The sequence below is a fragment of the Polypterus senegalus genome, chromosome 14 (assembly GCF_016835505.1).
Source record: "Polypterus senegalus isolate Bchr_013 chromosome 14, ASM1683550v1, whole genome shotgun sequence".
In the NCBI taxonomy this organism is placed as follows: domain Eukaryota; kingdom Metazoa; phylum Chordata; class Cladistia; order Polypteriformes; family Polypteridae; genus Polypterus; species Polypterus senegalus.
In genome coordinates this window covers 133716452-133732563 of record NC_053167.1, presented here as the reverse complement: position 1 = coordinate 133732563, position 16112 = coordinate 133716452, and the positions used below count along the sequence as shown (strand labels likewise).

At 41.0% G+C, this 16112-nt stretch overlaps 1 protein-coding gene across 2 annotated transcripts in view; it reads right to left on the bottom strand.

Annotated features, from left to right (window-relative positions):
• Window positions 1–16112, bottom strand: part of LOC120514622 — a 122866-nt gene that overhangs the window by 5148 nt on the left and 101606 nt on the right. For both annotated transcript variants that reach the window (XM_039735107.1, XM_039735108.1), the window contains exons 29-30: window positions 9598–9681; window positions 7260–7400 (exon numbers count right to left, since the gene is read on the bottom strand). In XM_039735107.1, the coding sequence (XP_039591041.1) occupies window positions 7260–7400; window positions 9598–9681 (225 nt within the window). The remainder of the gene's footprint in view (window positions 1–7259; window positions 7401–9597; window positions 9682–16112) is intronic.

Sequence of the window (16112 nt, the reverse complement as noted above, 5' to 3'; positions counted from 1 at the left end):
ATTAGGTCACACCTGTCTGAATTTGTTGCTACTAATTTTTACACATCTGTACAACATACAAGATTGGTGTCTGAAACCGTTCGTATAAGATTTAGTCATTAGAAAGTTGAATAGTCAAACAAATTGGAATTAAGTAATTTTTAGTTGGAATGTGAATATTTCCAAGGTCTAGTCTAGTGGTTTCCAAGTTCATTCCCAGTGGCCCTGTGTGGCTGCAGGTTTTTGTTTCACTAAGTTTTGTAATTAGTCTGTCATTAACCCTTAATTTCCACCAGTATCCTTGAGTATGTGATTCACCATTAAGTTGAATGAATTCTGTTGGATCTACTTCATCAATGCCTTTGGGGGTTTTGAAGACTAGGATTAAAATGGTTTGAACTTTAATTCTCTGAATCTGTTGCAGTGAGATGTCCTTAAGTCCTGAGATGCACAAAGTTATTCTCCTCTACACACCATTATGTTTGACTCTTTTTTTTTTTTTTGTTGTTGTTGCAGCATGGTGACCAGAACTGCACACTGTACTCCAGATGTGGTCTCACTAGTCCATTATATAGTCTGAACATAATGTCCCTTTAATTATATTTAGTAGTATTTTATGATTTGTCTCACCAATCTAATTGTTTAGCTATCCTTTTTTATTTTCCTACTCTGCATTCAGAAAGTTTCTAATATATCTGCATTTAGAATAAATTCAGAAATGTGTTTTCTTTGATGGAGTTTGCATGTTAGCTCCGTGTCTGCGTGGGTTTCCGGGTACTCCTGTTTCCTCCACACAGTCCAAAGACATGCAGGTTAGGTGCATTGATGATCCTAAATTGTCCCTAGTGTGTGCTGGGTGTATGCGCGTGTGTGTGTGTGTGTGCCCTGCAGTGGGCTGGCGCCCTGCCCAAGGGTTTGTTTCCTGCCTTGCGCCCTGTCTTGGCTGGGATTGGCTCCAGCAGACCCCCGTGACCCTGTAGTTAGGATATAACGGGTTGGATGGATGGATAGAGATGTTGACAAAAACAACTGAAGAAATATTCCACTCCCTTTGTATACAGTCTTAATGCCAGCTGGATGTAGAATCCTTGGAAAAATCACAAGTTTATTTTTGGATCTCAAAGGTCACATGCATACTCATTCTACAGTTTGCCAACTTTTATCCTACCATGGGATATATACAGATGTGGACAAATTTTTTGGTCCCCTTGCAGCTCACTGAAAAAGTACCGCATGCCTCCCGTAAAGTAATGAAATGAAAAGCAGTTGTCCTCTGTAGACCTGCATGCCTTTGATATGTCATTGAGGAAAGAAAAGCAAGTGTGACAAGAGATCAAGAATTGCTTATTCTACAAAGATCTTCTGAAATGACCTGGACACATTTGTTGGGAGCCCTAGAAAGATCCTAAATAATTGGATTTGAGGGATTTTTCAAACTCACTATTTTCTTGAATTCATATCACAGATGTCTCCATCTACGCAATCAGTCATTCAGATGATTTAAATGGAGAAAAGTTGTCACTCTGCTGTTTGATGTAATTGAACTTGGACCAAAGAAATCAAAAGAGAATGTTGTCTGAAGAGATCAGAAAAAAATGATAGTTCAGCATATCAAAGGCAAACACTAAAAGACCATCTCCAAGCAGCTTGATGCTCTTGTGACAAGAGTTCCAAATACTATGAAGATGTTTAAGGTCCATGGTACTGTAGCCAACCACCCAGGATGTGGCATCAAGAGGAAAATCAACCCCAAATGAGCAGGATAGTGAGAATGGCAGACAAAATAAAAAAATGAGGACAATTTCCAAAGAGATACAAGCTGAACTTCAAGCTTAAAGTCCATTAGTGTCTGATTGCACCATCTGTCACTTTTTGAGTGACAGTGGGCTCAATGGAAAAAGACTTTGGAGGAATCCACTCTTGAAAGGAAAACATACAAAAGTTAGACTTGAATTTCCATATTGACAAGCCACAATCCTTCTGGATGAATGTCCTTTGGAAATATGTGACAAACTTTTTGGCAAGTCACATCAGCTCAATGTCCACAAATGAAAACATTAAGTTTTTTTTTAAAGCTCAGTTATGTTGGGTGCCTTGAGTCTGTGCTAGAAACAATGAAATCTCAAGACTATTGAGACATACTGGAGCCAAACATACTGCCCAGTGTCAGATAGCTCAGTCTCAGTCACGCACCATGGACCCTTCAACAGGATAATGAAGCAAAACACACAGCAAAAAGCACCCAAGAAGGACTGAGAACAAAACATTGGACTATTCTGAAGTGGCCTTATTTGAGTCCAGATTTGAATCCCATCAAACATCTATGGAAGAACTGAAACACGCAATCTGGAGAAGACCCTTTCACACCTGACACAGATGGAGCAGTTTGCACAGGACGAGTGGGTCAAATGACCTGTGGACAGGCGCTGCAGTCTCATGGAGAGCTGTGGGAATTGCTTGTGTGCAGTGACTGCAAACTCTAAAGGTTGTGCAACAAAATATTAAATTGAGGGTCCCATCATTTTTGTTCATTCCATTTTAATTGGTGTTATTATTTGAAATATTCTGTTGAATCAAACCTATTTTTGTTAAATACTGAATAAACAATGATGTTTGCCAGTTGCTTTTGTCAATTTCAAGCTATTTTAAAGACAATAGTGGATGGTTCTTTTTCTGTAAAGGTGTACCAACAAATTTGTGTCTGTACTTCCTTACTGGTGAGTACTGCCTGACTTCAAACAGCTAAACATAAAAGGTTCAGTACAGAATACCAGTGAGTAAGAACCCACTTTGTGGATTGGCTCTCTGACTTAAACTCATACAGCGAGGCTCCGGCCTAAGCTGTTACTTAGTGATGAACACGGCAGAGGGTCTGACTTTGAAGAATTTGCAGCCTTTCAGTATTAATTGTTATTTGTCATTCGGATACAGTTAAGTGAGCAAATGCCACAGAATAGGACAAATAAATAGAAAATGGCTTAAGAACTTAAGACTCGAGCAAAAATATGAATATCTGTAATGAATGTAAATCTTACACTACTGCTGTTATCTACATGCTGAATAAAGGAAGAAAATTAAGATGAGCTAATTGATCAGGAGATCGATCTGAGATAAAATAACTCACTGATTGTGAAACTGGTTGAAACAAACACCAGCCGCCACAGTGGGAGTACTAGGACTGAACTTGGCTCTAGGGTGACAGGAACTGAATTGTGTGCAAGGATGGCCTGGAACACCACACTACTGCAGCAGCAGCACCACATTCAAATCGGCTTTGGAAAAAAATGGAAGTAAAAGTGTTCTCAAAATAAACAATTTTACCTCCTTAAGTAGAATGCAGCAAAATTTAATTAAGTATCGGTGATTGGAATTGACAATGGCTGTTCACTCATGACAGGTGATAGAGCTGAGCAGTTTACCAAAGAAAAAGAAGGGAGAGAACTGCTAGAGTTGATAGAGAGAGAGACCACAAAGCGCACTTAAGAAATCGAGACTTTACTCAGTAAATCTCGGTCAAATAAGCCCCATTTTTCCAATCAAGGCTCAGTCAGTTCCATGTACAGTATGCAAAGTGTTTCTTGTTAAACTCCAAAAAGGCCTCAGCAATCCATGATTATGTGCACACATGTGAGATTTAAGCAGCCCTGTGAGCAGATTGTCAGTAATATCTGTTAAGTCCGGAAGGCCCAAAGGAAAGTCTGATACCGCAAGATCGGGAACCTGTGAAACTGATGGGATGTACTGTACTATGGGACAGCTTGAAGCAGTTGATCAAGGAAAAATAGTTGATCTATAATAACACAAAAAAATATGCTTGGTATAAAGAAAGCAAAAGAGGCAATCCAAAGCAGACCGATGTTGAAGTACATTATTGTTCTGAATTTGTGCATTGTATAATTAATTATTAGTGCCATTATTCAATTGTTTAAAAATTTGAATTCAGTTTTCAAACATTTGTCAGTTTGATTTTAAATGTACTTTATGTTTTTGAATGTCATACTTCAAACATCTAAAACAAGTATTCAATAGCAAAAATCTGCAGTATATGCAAGGACATAACATACTTCAAAATTACTAGAATATGCAGCACATTTAGCAACCAAAAGGAAAGCTGAAACTTCTGTCACTGGGATGAGGCTCCAATGTCACTTCTGCTTTTCCCTCATTAGAATGTCTAATTGTACAATACGACTGCTCTTGGTTATTTAAAAGGACTGACCCATGTATTGATGAATGAATGAATGGTTTGTAATTTATTTATTCAGTCTCTGATTAGCTCGGTGCTGCCCTTATTCTTGCAAGAATGCAGTCTATTGCAAATTTGACTGTGAATAATGTTGTCAGGTGTCATTGATATAACTATGGATAACTACATTTTACAGAGAAAACACTTCATAATTTATGCATTAAATTTAACTACAAACATTTTTATGAAACTCCTTGTCACAAGTACCAGACCAGTGCTGACAGTTTTTATAAGGAGTGTTTCTGCTTTACTGGCATTTCCTCAATTAAAAAACATTTTGTATTTTTAATATCTTACTAATATGGACAATCATAAAAATAATAAAGTGGTCAAGTCCATTTGATTATTGAGGTGTGCAATTGAATCTATTTAATATTCCTGCTCTTTATTAATTTACAATGTGCATACACATACTTTCATGACCTGCATCCAAAATGCCAAGGGGCTTTCTTTCTATTCATTGTTTCGACTAGTGGTGATTTAAAAGCTTTTCTTGTACTTGAGGGTAGAAGCACACCAGCGTTAATCCTAGAAGGTCCTGAAGTGTGACATTTTTTCTTGTACATTATAATAAGCACCTTTAAAATTGTCTATTTTATGACAATTAAAACTCTAGACTTTTCCTGGCTGTCCCATGTATGAGACAATAAAGGGATAACACGGTTATTTAGGGATAATACAGTCATTGCCCATAAAGTGTTTTGATATGCTTTCTACATTAAAATATAGCATTTATCTTAGAAGCACCACGAAAAGACTGCTGGAATGGTTAAGTAAAGGAACAAGAATGTACTAGGAGGGGGTTAAAGAAATTAACTTATGTCATGACCACAGTAAGACTTGGCTGTTGTCACGTGCACAGAAATTCCATAAAAGTGCAAGAGCTCAACTTAAAAGAGATATTGAGGAGAATAAGAATGTAGCAGATTGAGACTTTTATATCGGGTATGTAAGCTAGCTATGCTCTCTGTTGATAACATCTCATGTCTTTTAACCCAAAGTAAATATTCAGATGGTGTAAGCCAATAAACCAGTAAGAGTAAATGTCAGGTGGTGTGTAAGCAAATCATATTAATATATGTATTAATGTTATATTAATTCAGTTATCTATAAGTATTGAGTCTCTGCCCTTGCCACCCCTGTGCAGGGTACTATCCCTTGGCAGACAGCTGTAACAGGGTGCTCCCTCTTCATGAAGAGAAATCAAAGACACATGAACAAGCTTCCTCCTGACTGAAAGAGGTCCTAGATGAGGACAAAATTCTTTCCTTTAATATATTTTTATGTATTTCTTCAACACATAATACATGTGACCAACAGGGGGTGTGCCAGCTCCCCAAACACCCAATACCACAGGCACAAACACAAGTGCAGCAACACACACATTTATTTGGGCAGAAAAATGCTTCCCAAATCATTCCCCTCAGCAGCACAATACAAAAGAACAAAACGCACAGCACTTCTTCTTGTCTCTGTCTTCCTTCTGCCTCCACTCCTCCTCTAGAAAGCTTTGTCTCCTTCCTCCTGACTCTGACACCCGGAATGAAGGCGGGTGGCTCCCTTAATGCTGCACCTGGGAGTGCTCCAGTTGGCTTGTTAGCAAGGTCTGGGCTCATTCCCAGGTGTGGTGAAAGCCCAAAGTAGGGTTCTGCAGCTTCCACAGCTGCCCCAGGAGGCATCCCCACAATCCAACAACTCCAGCTCCCATGGAGCCCTGCGAGAATCCAAGCCACTGCTGCAACTCGGTGTGGGGCTGCCATCTTGCATCCCAGGGGAGATAGTGGCCTGTGTACATCTGCTTACCCCAGTCCTTCCACTACAATGGGCTCCTGGCCAGGCAGGAACACCAACCATCTATCACATACATCATACATCCCATCAGTTTCCTGCTTAAAGTCAAAGGGTCTCAATCTTAAAATAGTGCAGTCTCTTCTGTGGTTTCCGATCTTTAATAGATCAACAGTCTGCTCTTGGTGGTGCTTAAATCACATGAGTGCACACATAATCGTTGAGTTACCCGAGAAACTCTTTGCATTCTTGGAACTGAATGAGCCTCAATTGGAAAGTGAGGTGTATTCAAGTGAGGTTTTACTGGGCTGTCTTGATTTCTTAAGCACGCTTCATGGAATACCCCCCCCCCAAGCTAAGACATGACGCTTAAGGACCCTTCCCACCACAGAACATTTTTTCCAGAACCAGGGACATTTTTTAGAAATGCGGAGACTTTTGTAGCATTCCCACCACAAGACCTCAGCCCATTTTTAGTTTCTGGTACTTTTCTTTAGCTCCTGCACCAGGATATGTACTTTTTGTTCAATCAGGAATTGTGGGTGAGACTCAGGCGATGAATAGGGCTAAATGGCTGACCACAAGCACTGGTGCCATTTAATAAATCTGTTAGAAGGATGAAGAAATAATCTCTTTTGTGAAGTTGCGATCACTTTGAAGCAATAAGGCAGTGAACTTACGAACACGTCTTACTTCCCACTGCACCACCTTTCTTTGCACTTCACATATTTTGCATAAAGGTTACAGTTCCTGTTATGTGGTGGGAATGCAACACGTGATAGCGACCAGGGACTACATCATACAGTTCTTACAGTGGGAAAGTGCCTTTAGTTGTCTTCATGTTACCAGGCGTGACTTGCTCTAATCTTCTTTGGTGGAACCAAAACTGGCTCAGATAAGCATGGCGTCTCAATTTGAGCGAAACCTACTTACTAAGCACACATCGTGAAATATTCCACTTGAGTACATATACTCAAGGTTGTCATGGCTGCTAAACACTGAATTGGAGGAGATGAATACTTGTGTACAGTAATCAATTTTTTGTAGTTGTGTGTTTTTGTAATTAATTCAGAACATTTTTCAGAGATCTGTTTTCACTTTGTCATTAAAGATTCTTTTTCTGTTGATTCAGATTTCTGTAACAATAAAATGTGGAACTGAACACTGTATGTGTTGTCTTGGGTATTACTAACTGTGCCTGCAAAGTTGGATATCTTGAATAAAAGTAACTTTGTGTACAGCATACCTGCTTGAATTTGTTGGCAAGCTGCTGAGAGAACTCTGGTGTTGGCCTTCCTGCTGGGATTAGCTGAGACAAACTGGTGCCAAGCTGCTCCATGTTGTAGGAGTCCTTCTGGTCATCTGGCAGTGCAGTCTGGTCAATATCCTGCAGTAACATAAATGTGTTTGAGAAATATTAAGGACAGCCTGTGTCAAAAAGGAGTCTACATGGATTATTGAAGCTGTTAGAATGTCAGGTTATATAGCGGTGGGTGTGTGGAGTACTGTATCCAGCAGGGGGCGCTATCTCCTTTGTTGGAATAAATCCTTTTTGTAATTGTGGTGTGTTACATAGCCAGAATCTATATAGATATGGTATTAAAAGGCAATACTACTACCTCCGTAGTGATACGGTGGTAAGAAATCACATAGGAGAACTAACTTAGCTTTTTTTCATGATGGTTTACGCTGCATAACAGATGAAGGAAACCATGACAAGAACTCAGTTCGGGAGTGGGAACCTGATGTATAGAGTCTGCCATTTTCGTCGCTGCTTTGGAAGGATTTTCCAGATCGGATGATGTTATCTGCCATCTGTCTGTCGGCTTCAAAAGTGTGCCGGGCAACTTCGCAAGGCTTTTTACTCTTTCTTCATGTGCAGGCCCCTACTTCAGTGACTCATGCCATTCCAAACAAGGAAGAAAAGATACAGTTTCATGCTGACTTTGACACACAAAAATAGTATACAATGCCCATTTCTCAGTTGTCCCTGTCTTGTCTTGTCTTGTAATGCTTGCCTAGCAGTTCTAAATGATGAGCCCCTGTGTGCTAAATCTGGCTTTATTAGCTGAGCATGTGAGTAGAAAGAAAAGTAAATTTATAAAATGTTTGTACAGAGCACAGAGACATATTAAACATATACACTTATTACAAGTACAAGTTCAAAGAGGTTCCTTTTCAAGCTTCATAATGCACTGGTGAGGCCTCATCTGGAGTTCTGTGTGCAGTTTTGGTCTCCAGGCTACAAAAAAGGACATAGCAGCACTAGAAAAGGTCCAGAGATGAGCGACTAGGCTGATTCAGGGGCTACAGGGGATGAGTTATGAGGAAAGATGAAAATTAAAAGGAGACCTGGTCGAAGTGTTTAAAATAAAGAAGGAAATTAGACCGGTGGATTGAGACGGTGATTTTAAAATGAGTTCATCAAGAACACAGGGAGATAATCTTCTAATGTGAGACAAACCTGAGTATAATGGTGCAGGGTCTGATGCATCTGAAACTACTGGCTGCTAAAAAAGGAATGACTTTAGGATACAGAGATCTGGCAAAATGAGACTCGGGCATGAAAAATCAATAACACAGACAGACAGGATGAGACCAGACCACAAAATGTATGGGTGTTTTTTATGAGCATTAGAGCAATTGTGTTAAGAGTCCCCTTGGATTATGATGTTTGCTGATGACATTGTGATCTGTAGCAAGAGTAGGGAGCAGGTTGAGGAGACCCTGGAGAGTTGGAGATCTGTTCTAGAAAGGACAGGAATGAAGGCCAGCAGGACCACCAAGACAGAATATATGTGTGCAAATGTGAGGGAGGTCAGTGGATTGGTGAGGATGCAAGGAGTAGAGTTGGCGAAGGTGGGTGAGTTTAAATATTTGGGATCAACAGTACAGAGTAATGGGGATTGTGATAGAGAGGTGAAGAAGAGAGTGCAGGCAGGGTGGAGTGGGTGGAGAAGAGTGTCAGGAGTGATTTGTGACAGATGGTTATCAGCGAAGAGTGAAAGGGAAGGTCTACAGAACGGTAGTGAGACCAGCTATGTTATATGGGCTGGAGACGGTAGCACTGACCAGAAAGCAGGAGACAGAGCTGGAGGTGGCAGAGTTAAAGATGCTAAGATTTGCATTGGGTGTGACGAAGATGGACAGGATTAGAAATGAGGATATTAGAGGGTCAGCTCAAGTTGGACAGTTGGGAGATAAAGTCAGAGAGGCACGATTGTGCTGGTTTGGAAATGTGCAGAGGAGAGATGCTGGGTATATTGGGAAAAGGATGTTAAGAACTGCCCAAAAGGGCTCCGCAGCTCCTGCTGCAGTACCCCCTGGCAGCTCCTGCAGATCCCAACAGGGCTGCACCACACTCCAACTCCCATGAAGCCCTGGGGGTGTTCAAGGCACCGCTACAACCCAGAAGGGGTTGCCATCTAGCATCTCGGGGGAGGTAACACTCTGGCCACGCTTGCTCCCCCAGTCCTCCCAGAGTGGAGGTGTCCCTGCCAGGCAAGAGCCTTGGCTGCATGCTACACATGATATTATTTCCTTTATAAGGTACAATGAACTGTTGTCCCAATGCAGATCAGTACCTTCAACCGGAGAGGGTCTAGTTCTTCTTCACGTCTTCCATCTGATATCCGGATAAATACAGAAGCCCCCTTCAGAAGATGAATCTGGAACACACAATAAACCCTGGTTAAGTGATTGGCTGAATGGTGACAGCAGTTGCTGACTTCGTCACCTGAGTATGTCAATCTAAATGCCTAGAAATTGCTGGAGATGTCAAATTACACAATTGTGTGATGACTTTCCAGGACAGTTACACACTTCTAAAGTATAAAGTTCTGGATGCTGTTTTTGTGACAGCTAATAGCATGCTGCCTAATGGAGTCGGGTTTTCACTTATGGCAAGTTCAGCCCTAATTGCTGCCTTTTTTCATCTTTTCCATTCCATCATGGTATATAACACACCAGCTTCTCTTCTGTTTGCAAGGTCCAAACCACCTGCATTCCTTATTCCTCATCGCTGTGTTTAATGAATTATACTTCCAGATGAATACTCATTTAGTGTCAGCTCTCATCAGAGTCAACCCAATGCATTAGTGAACTAAGTAGCTAAAGTGGTGGGCCCCCATTTGCTCAGCCTCTCATGGAAAATGGGAAACATTGGGAATGGAAAGTTTACAAAAGGGGAAACCCCCTCCCCACACTTCGATCATGCTGATTGCTGGAAGGGAGATAAATATGCTTTTCGATTGTGTTCAACATTACAAAAGTGCACCTCGATTGCACTGATTACTCCAAGGGGAACTTTGTTGAATTTGGACTTTGCCCAAGCTTTATTTAGCACTGGGCCTCAACAAGTATAAAACAAAAGCCATCCCTATGACCTGAGTAACAGACTGGTTGTGCTGAGTCACTGGGTATGTTAGACCACACAATTGGAGATCACAGGAGCATGTCACAATCTCCACCAACTCGTTGAAATTAAGCAAATGTAGTCTGTGACTAAAAATTGCTGGAAAAATGTTAAGTTTGGTGCATTTTCATTAGAATTTTCCCTATGTCCAGGCTAAACCGCCCACCTTGGCCTAGTCATTCTGGCCCCCTAATCATCCCCTGTCTTTAATTGGCTATCTCTCTTACTCCTTCAGCACCTAACAGTTAATCAATGGTCATTGTACTGGCCCAAAAATGGCTGCTGTCACATCAGCTATGTGGATGCTACACATTAGTGCTGGTTGAAGTGGCTCCCCACTCACTAAGGTGCTTTGAATAATGAAAAAAGTGTTATATAAATGTAAAGAATTATTATTATTATTATTATTATTATTATTAGTAGTAGTAGTAGTAGTAGCAGTATTATTGTTAACGGTGTGGGACTGTTTTGTTTGCATGTACAGTATTAAGCCCGAATAATGCTTGAGACAGTATTTTGCTGCCATCTGGTGGATAAAATTACATCAGGCTGCAAAAAAAAAAAAAAAAATCGTAAATATGTATATATATGGTCTACCTGTCCATGATAGCTCATCAATATTCATGAGCGAGTCAGAGCCTTTAACCAATAAACAGACTGACATGTAAACAAGAAGCTTTAAAGCAGTTTTAGAACAAGCTGAAACTATACCATTATTTGAATCAAGCAGAAGTGGTAGCAATGTGAACTGTTCATCAGACACTGGCACAGGTGGTGAAAGTGATGCATATGGCACAGTATAACTGAAGTGCCATAATATGCCTGGTGAATTTAGTCATGATTGTGATCATGTGGAAGGACAGGAAAGACGTTAGCACATTTATTTACCTCAGTCACAGTACCAACAGACTGAAACGTTTTAAGGGATCATCTGTACATTCGTATTCTGCCTTGTGTCCTGGAGATCAATGAACAGCACTTTAAAAAATTATTCGAACCAGGGCCGAATTAAGGTGGGTGCTATTGATGCTGTAGCATTAGGCCTATTCCTGAAATAGGCCCAGATGAAAACAGACAAGCTTTCCGGAAGCTGAACAGTTTTCCTTTGCTATATTAACCTCAAAATAATTCTTAGAATGAAATTTGAAGTCTGACTTTCGGACTCCTAGACACAGCGTTACTTATTATACAGTTACTATTGTTCTTTGCGCTGTGACATAACTATAACGTCGTTGTGTTTATTGTTAACCAAAGATTTCAAGTTAATGCTATCAATTTTACGTTGAACAGTTTACTTTGTAATTTAGCTGCATTTTTTGCAATACCTTGGGGTTTCTTGCCACTTTATTATTGTTCGGTAAGTGCCACGTAGTAAATTTTTCACCTTGAAAGTTAGTTGTACAGTAAAAATCGACGGCTATTTAAATGGTTATCTGTAAAGGTAAAACTAAAAGCCGGAAAACGGGCCCGGTGTGGATGTTTAGAATTTTTCAAATCCTCGACAGGATTCTGGTCTATTATGAAATTTAAATCGTGGACAAATTTTTACCCTCAAGAGCCTGAACTGAGTCACTTTGACCCAATGTGTCTGGAAATTCATTTTTTCTTACTCTGTTTCATAAGAAATTTGCAAAATTTTGTGTATTTCATTGTTAGGTTTGCTGCATTAAGTGCAATTCTCAGACAATTGCTATTGAATGTTGATGTTACATAGTTTGATGTTAATCTTTAGTTGTTACGATACTACGTCGTTATTATTATTCATGTTCAATAAAGGCTGGCTGGTTGCGTTGCAAGCAATTAAGGCTCCTTGGTCGGTCTGAGTGTGCATGTACGGTGAGTGTCGAATGCACATACACCGATGCCAAGAAAAATAGGCCTTTTTTGCGCTGCAGCATCAGGCCCAATTTCATTTTAATCCGGCCCTGACTCAAACCTCTTCTCACATCAGCATATTTAAAAGTGTCATCAGAATTTACCATTTAGGTAAGACTGTAACCTTTTTTGCTTCACTGTCATTAGAACTAGAATCTATAATGCTGACATGAGCCTTTGCTGAAGATAAGTCTCTATTATAGCATGGCAAATTGGTTTCTTCTGTGTGCACTTTTCAGTCCGACAGCCCATTTTCAGCTCTCCTGCTTCCTCAAATACTGCTGAAGAGCTGCTGTCCTTCACTACTTGCAGTTCACCAGAGACACATAAACTCTGGGGTGATGGCGTAAGTGCGACTAGCGGTGGATGTCAAGGACAATGGCAAAGGGGGTAAAGGCGGGTGGGCATTACTGGGCAGTCTAACTGCAGGAATATTTCTTTGAAAAACAAAGAACAATTTTTTTTCATGCATCATAATTGATTTTGAGGTCCCGAACTGTAACTCTGGTTAGTCTGTGCAGAAGTCCATCGTGTGTGTAACGTCATCACTAGTGATTAGCAAACATTATTCAAGGGGGATTGACGTTGCCAGGAGTCTTCACACTGTACCCACCTTTATACTGTATATATACTGTATATATAAAAGGCAATGTGTGTATGTATGTATGTTGCAGCATCACATCCAAACGGCTGGAGCGATTTTCATGAAACTTGGTACACATGTTCCTCATTGGTCGACTAAAAATACTGTAGGGTGAAATCAGCCGTAACCCACCCTTTCAGGGTAAGGTGGGGGTTGATCTTGCGGCCTTGTATGCATGTTATCATCCAGTTAACACTCGGAACGACCACCAGAGGGCGAACTGGAGGCCACTGCCAGCATTCTTTACAGTATGTTTGAGCAGCACCATCGCGCCCCTGTTGCTTTTGAAATTAAATACAGTTGGCCGGTTCTGAGCATCAACTGGATGATAACATACATACAACACCGCAAGACAAGCACATTAGTGAGTCTACATCTGGAAGTGTGTGTGTCTGTCCGGCCTGGAAGTGAGACTTAGAGTCGGGGTGAGGGCTCCAGCTCCGAGGAGACACAAGCGAGGCCAGTACACTGGCAAAAGGAAACCTCCTAAGAAAGACAGGTGCTTATTTGCTAATGCACAAACGGTGCAAGCACTTCGGCAACATAAATCCTCCTAGCAGAGAGATGCCCAGAGTAGTTCTGACGATTTCAATACATTCTCGGATCCCACACAGTTAGTATATGCAGGCGACTGCCAGCATTCTTTATTTTTGAGCAGCACCGCGCCCCTGTTGCTTTTCAAATTAAATACAGTTGGCCGGTTCTGAGCATCAACTGGATGATAACATACATACAACACCGCAAGACAAGCACATTAGTGAGTCTTTATTCATCCATCCATTATCCAACCCGCTATATCCTAACTACATAGTCACGGGGGTCTGCTGGAGCCAATCCCAGCCAACACAAGGCGCAAGGCAGAAACAAACACTGGGCAGGGCGCCAGCACACCACAGAAAACCCACACAGACACAGGGAGAACATGCAAACTCCACGCAGGGAGGACCCGGGAACTGAACCCAGGTTTGTAGTTTGTTAATTTATTTTTATTTTTAAAGTTGTGGTTTTTTTTATTATGTTTTTCTCCAACAATTAAAAACATCTTTATTTTGCTCCCGGGCAATGCTAGGTATTTCAGCTAGTCTATATATATATATAAAAGTCAACGTGTGTGTATGTATGTTCCAGCATCACGTCCGAACGGCTGGAGCGATTTTCATGAAACTTGGTGCACATGTTCCTCATTGGTCGACTAAAAATACTGCAGGGTGAAATGAACCCTAACCCACCCCCTTCTGGGTAGGGTGGGGGTGATCTTACGGTGCATGTTATCATTCAGTTGACACTCGGAATGACCACCAGAGGGAGAACTGGAGGTGACTGCTAGCATTCTTTATGTTTGAGTGCCACCACCACACCCCTGTTGCTTCTGAAATTAAATAGTGTTGGCCGGTTCCGAGCGTCAACTGGATGATAACATACATACAAGACTGCAAGGCAAGCACATTAGTGAGACTTCATTGTTTGTTAATTTATTTTTTATTTTTAAGGTTGTCATCAGTCAATCATTATCCAACCCACAATATCCTAACACAGGGTCATGGGGGTCTTCTGGAGCCAATCCCAACCAACACAGGGCACAAGGCAGGAACAAATCCCGGGCAGGGTGCCAGCCCAACCTATGTCTTTGGACTGTGGGAGGAAACTTAAGCACCCTGAGGAAACCCACACAGACACAAGCAGAACATGCAAACTCCACACAGGGAGGACCTGGGAAGTGAACCCAGGTTTTTAAGGTTGTGTATTTTTTTAACTATATTTATCTCAAACAATTAAAAAAAAAACACTTTATTTTCCTCCCGGGCAACGCTGGGTATTTCAGCTAGTATGAAGTTAAAAGTTAACAAACAATATGAAAGTGTCAAAGAAGTAGTGTTATCTGACACAATTTTGTCTGGTCTCTCTCTCTGATAATGATAATTTTGAAAAACAAGGTTTAATTAAAGATATGTGTGATATAATTGTATTTTATGCCATACAGTATATTTGACCCCCCAGCCAGAAATTATCGAGACACACCCATATTAACTTACACCCCCAGTGTTGAAGTGCAGGGTTATCAATTCCTAGAAATATTTCCAGGCCAATGACAGTTGAAAACCAGCCTAAAGGTGCTGTGGACCAGCCCACTGAATGATGTAATTTTGACATTGTCAATGTCCGGCCTGGATCTCCATTGTAGTTTTGCCACTGTTGATGTCTTTCCCTTTAGAGTTTTGCCATTTGGGTGTCTGCACATACCCTCTGAAAATAGAACAAAACCCCAAATACTGCCAAATCAAATTTTTTTCCCTACACAGTGCTTTAAAAAAATCGCCCAATTTGGTGTGAAAACCACACATCTGGTATCCCTGCAGGAATCTAACCCATATGTAAGTGGAAGGATACCTGTACATATTGCAGCAGTGCTACTTAAAAGGACCTACATCTCCCAGGGGTATTATGCTATTGGACATCTTATAGGGATGCAGGGGCTACTAGGAAGAAGATTGAGCAGGCAGATCCATTAAAAAGGAACCTAAAAGACGCCAGGGGGGAATCACAATCACCTGTCTGTTTGCCAATATGCCTCATACACATAACTGGACTATGACTTGACCACCTTGGATTACAGTTTCTGTACGGATGTACGGATGCTCTCCTCTGCCTGCCTGTCCATGTGAGTTCCAGGGATGTGCGGTCATGGGAGGCAGGGCCTCACCTGTCATCATGAAAAGTAAAAACTAATTGTGATAATATAAAATAAATTTGTCCACTGGTCTGTGCTATTAATTTATTTTCTGTATGATTCCAATAATTTTGATCATTTTTATAGTCAAAATTGCAAAATTTGCACATTTCCTGTTCAGATACAGGGGTGAAATGCGAGGTGCGGTCTCCCCACTCACACTCTGGGTTGATGCATGCAATTGGCGCGTGCCTGTTGCTGTCTCTCTGTATGTCGCCAATATAATGTTTGCAGACATGTTTATTATACACCCTGACTTTAAACAGTTCGGCTAATATCTTTAAAGAATGTGTGTGATATATTTAGTCTTGCTGATCGGACATAAAACCTCAGTGAAAAGGCACAAGGTGAGGCAGAAAGTACCGTGCTGCCCTGACTATGGCGCATGTGAGCCCAACAGGTGCTCGTTGCTGTTCTTCTGTGCAGAGGCTCTGGGCAC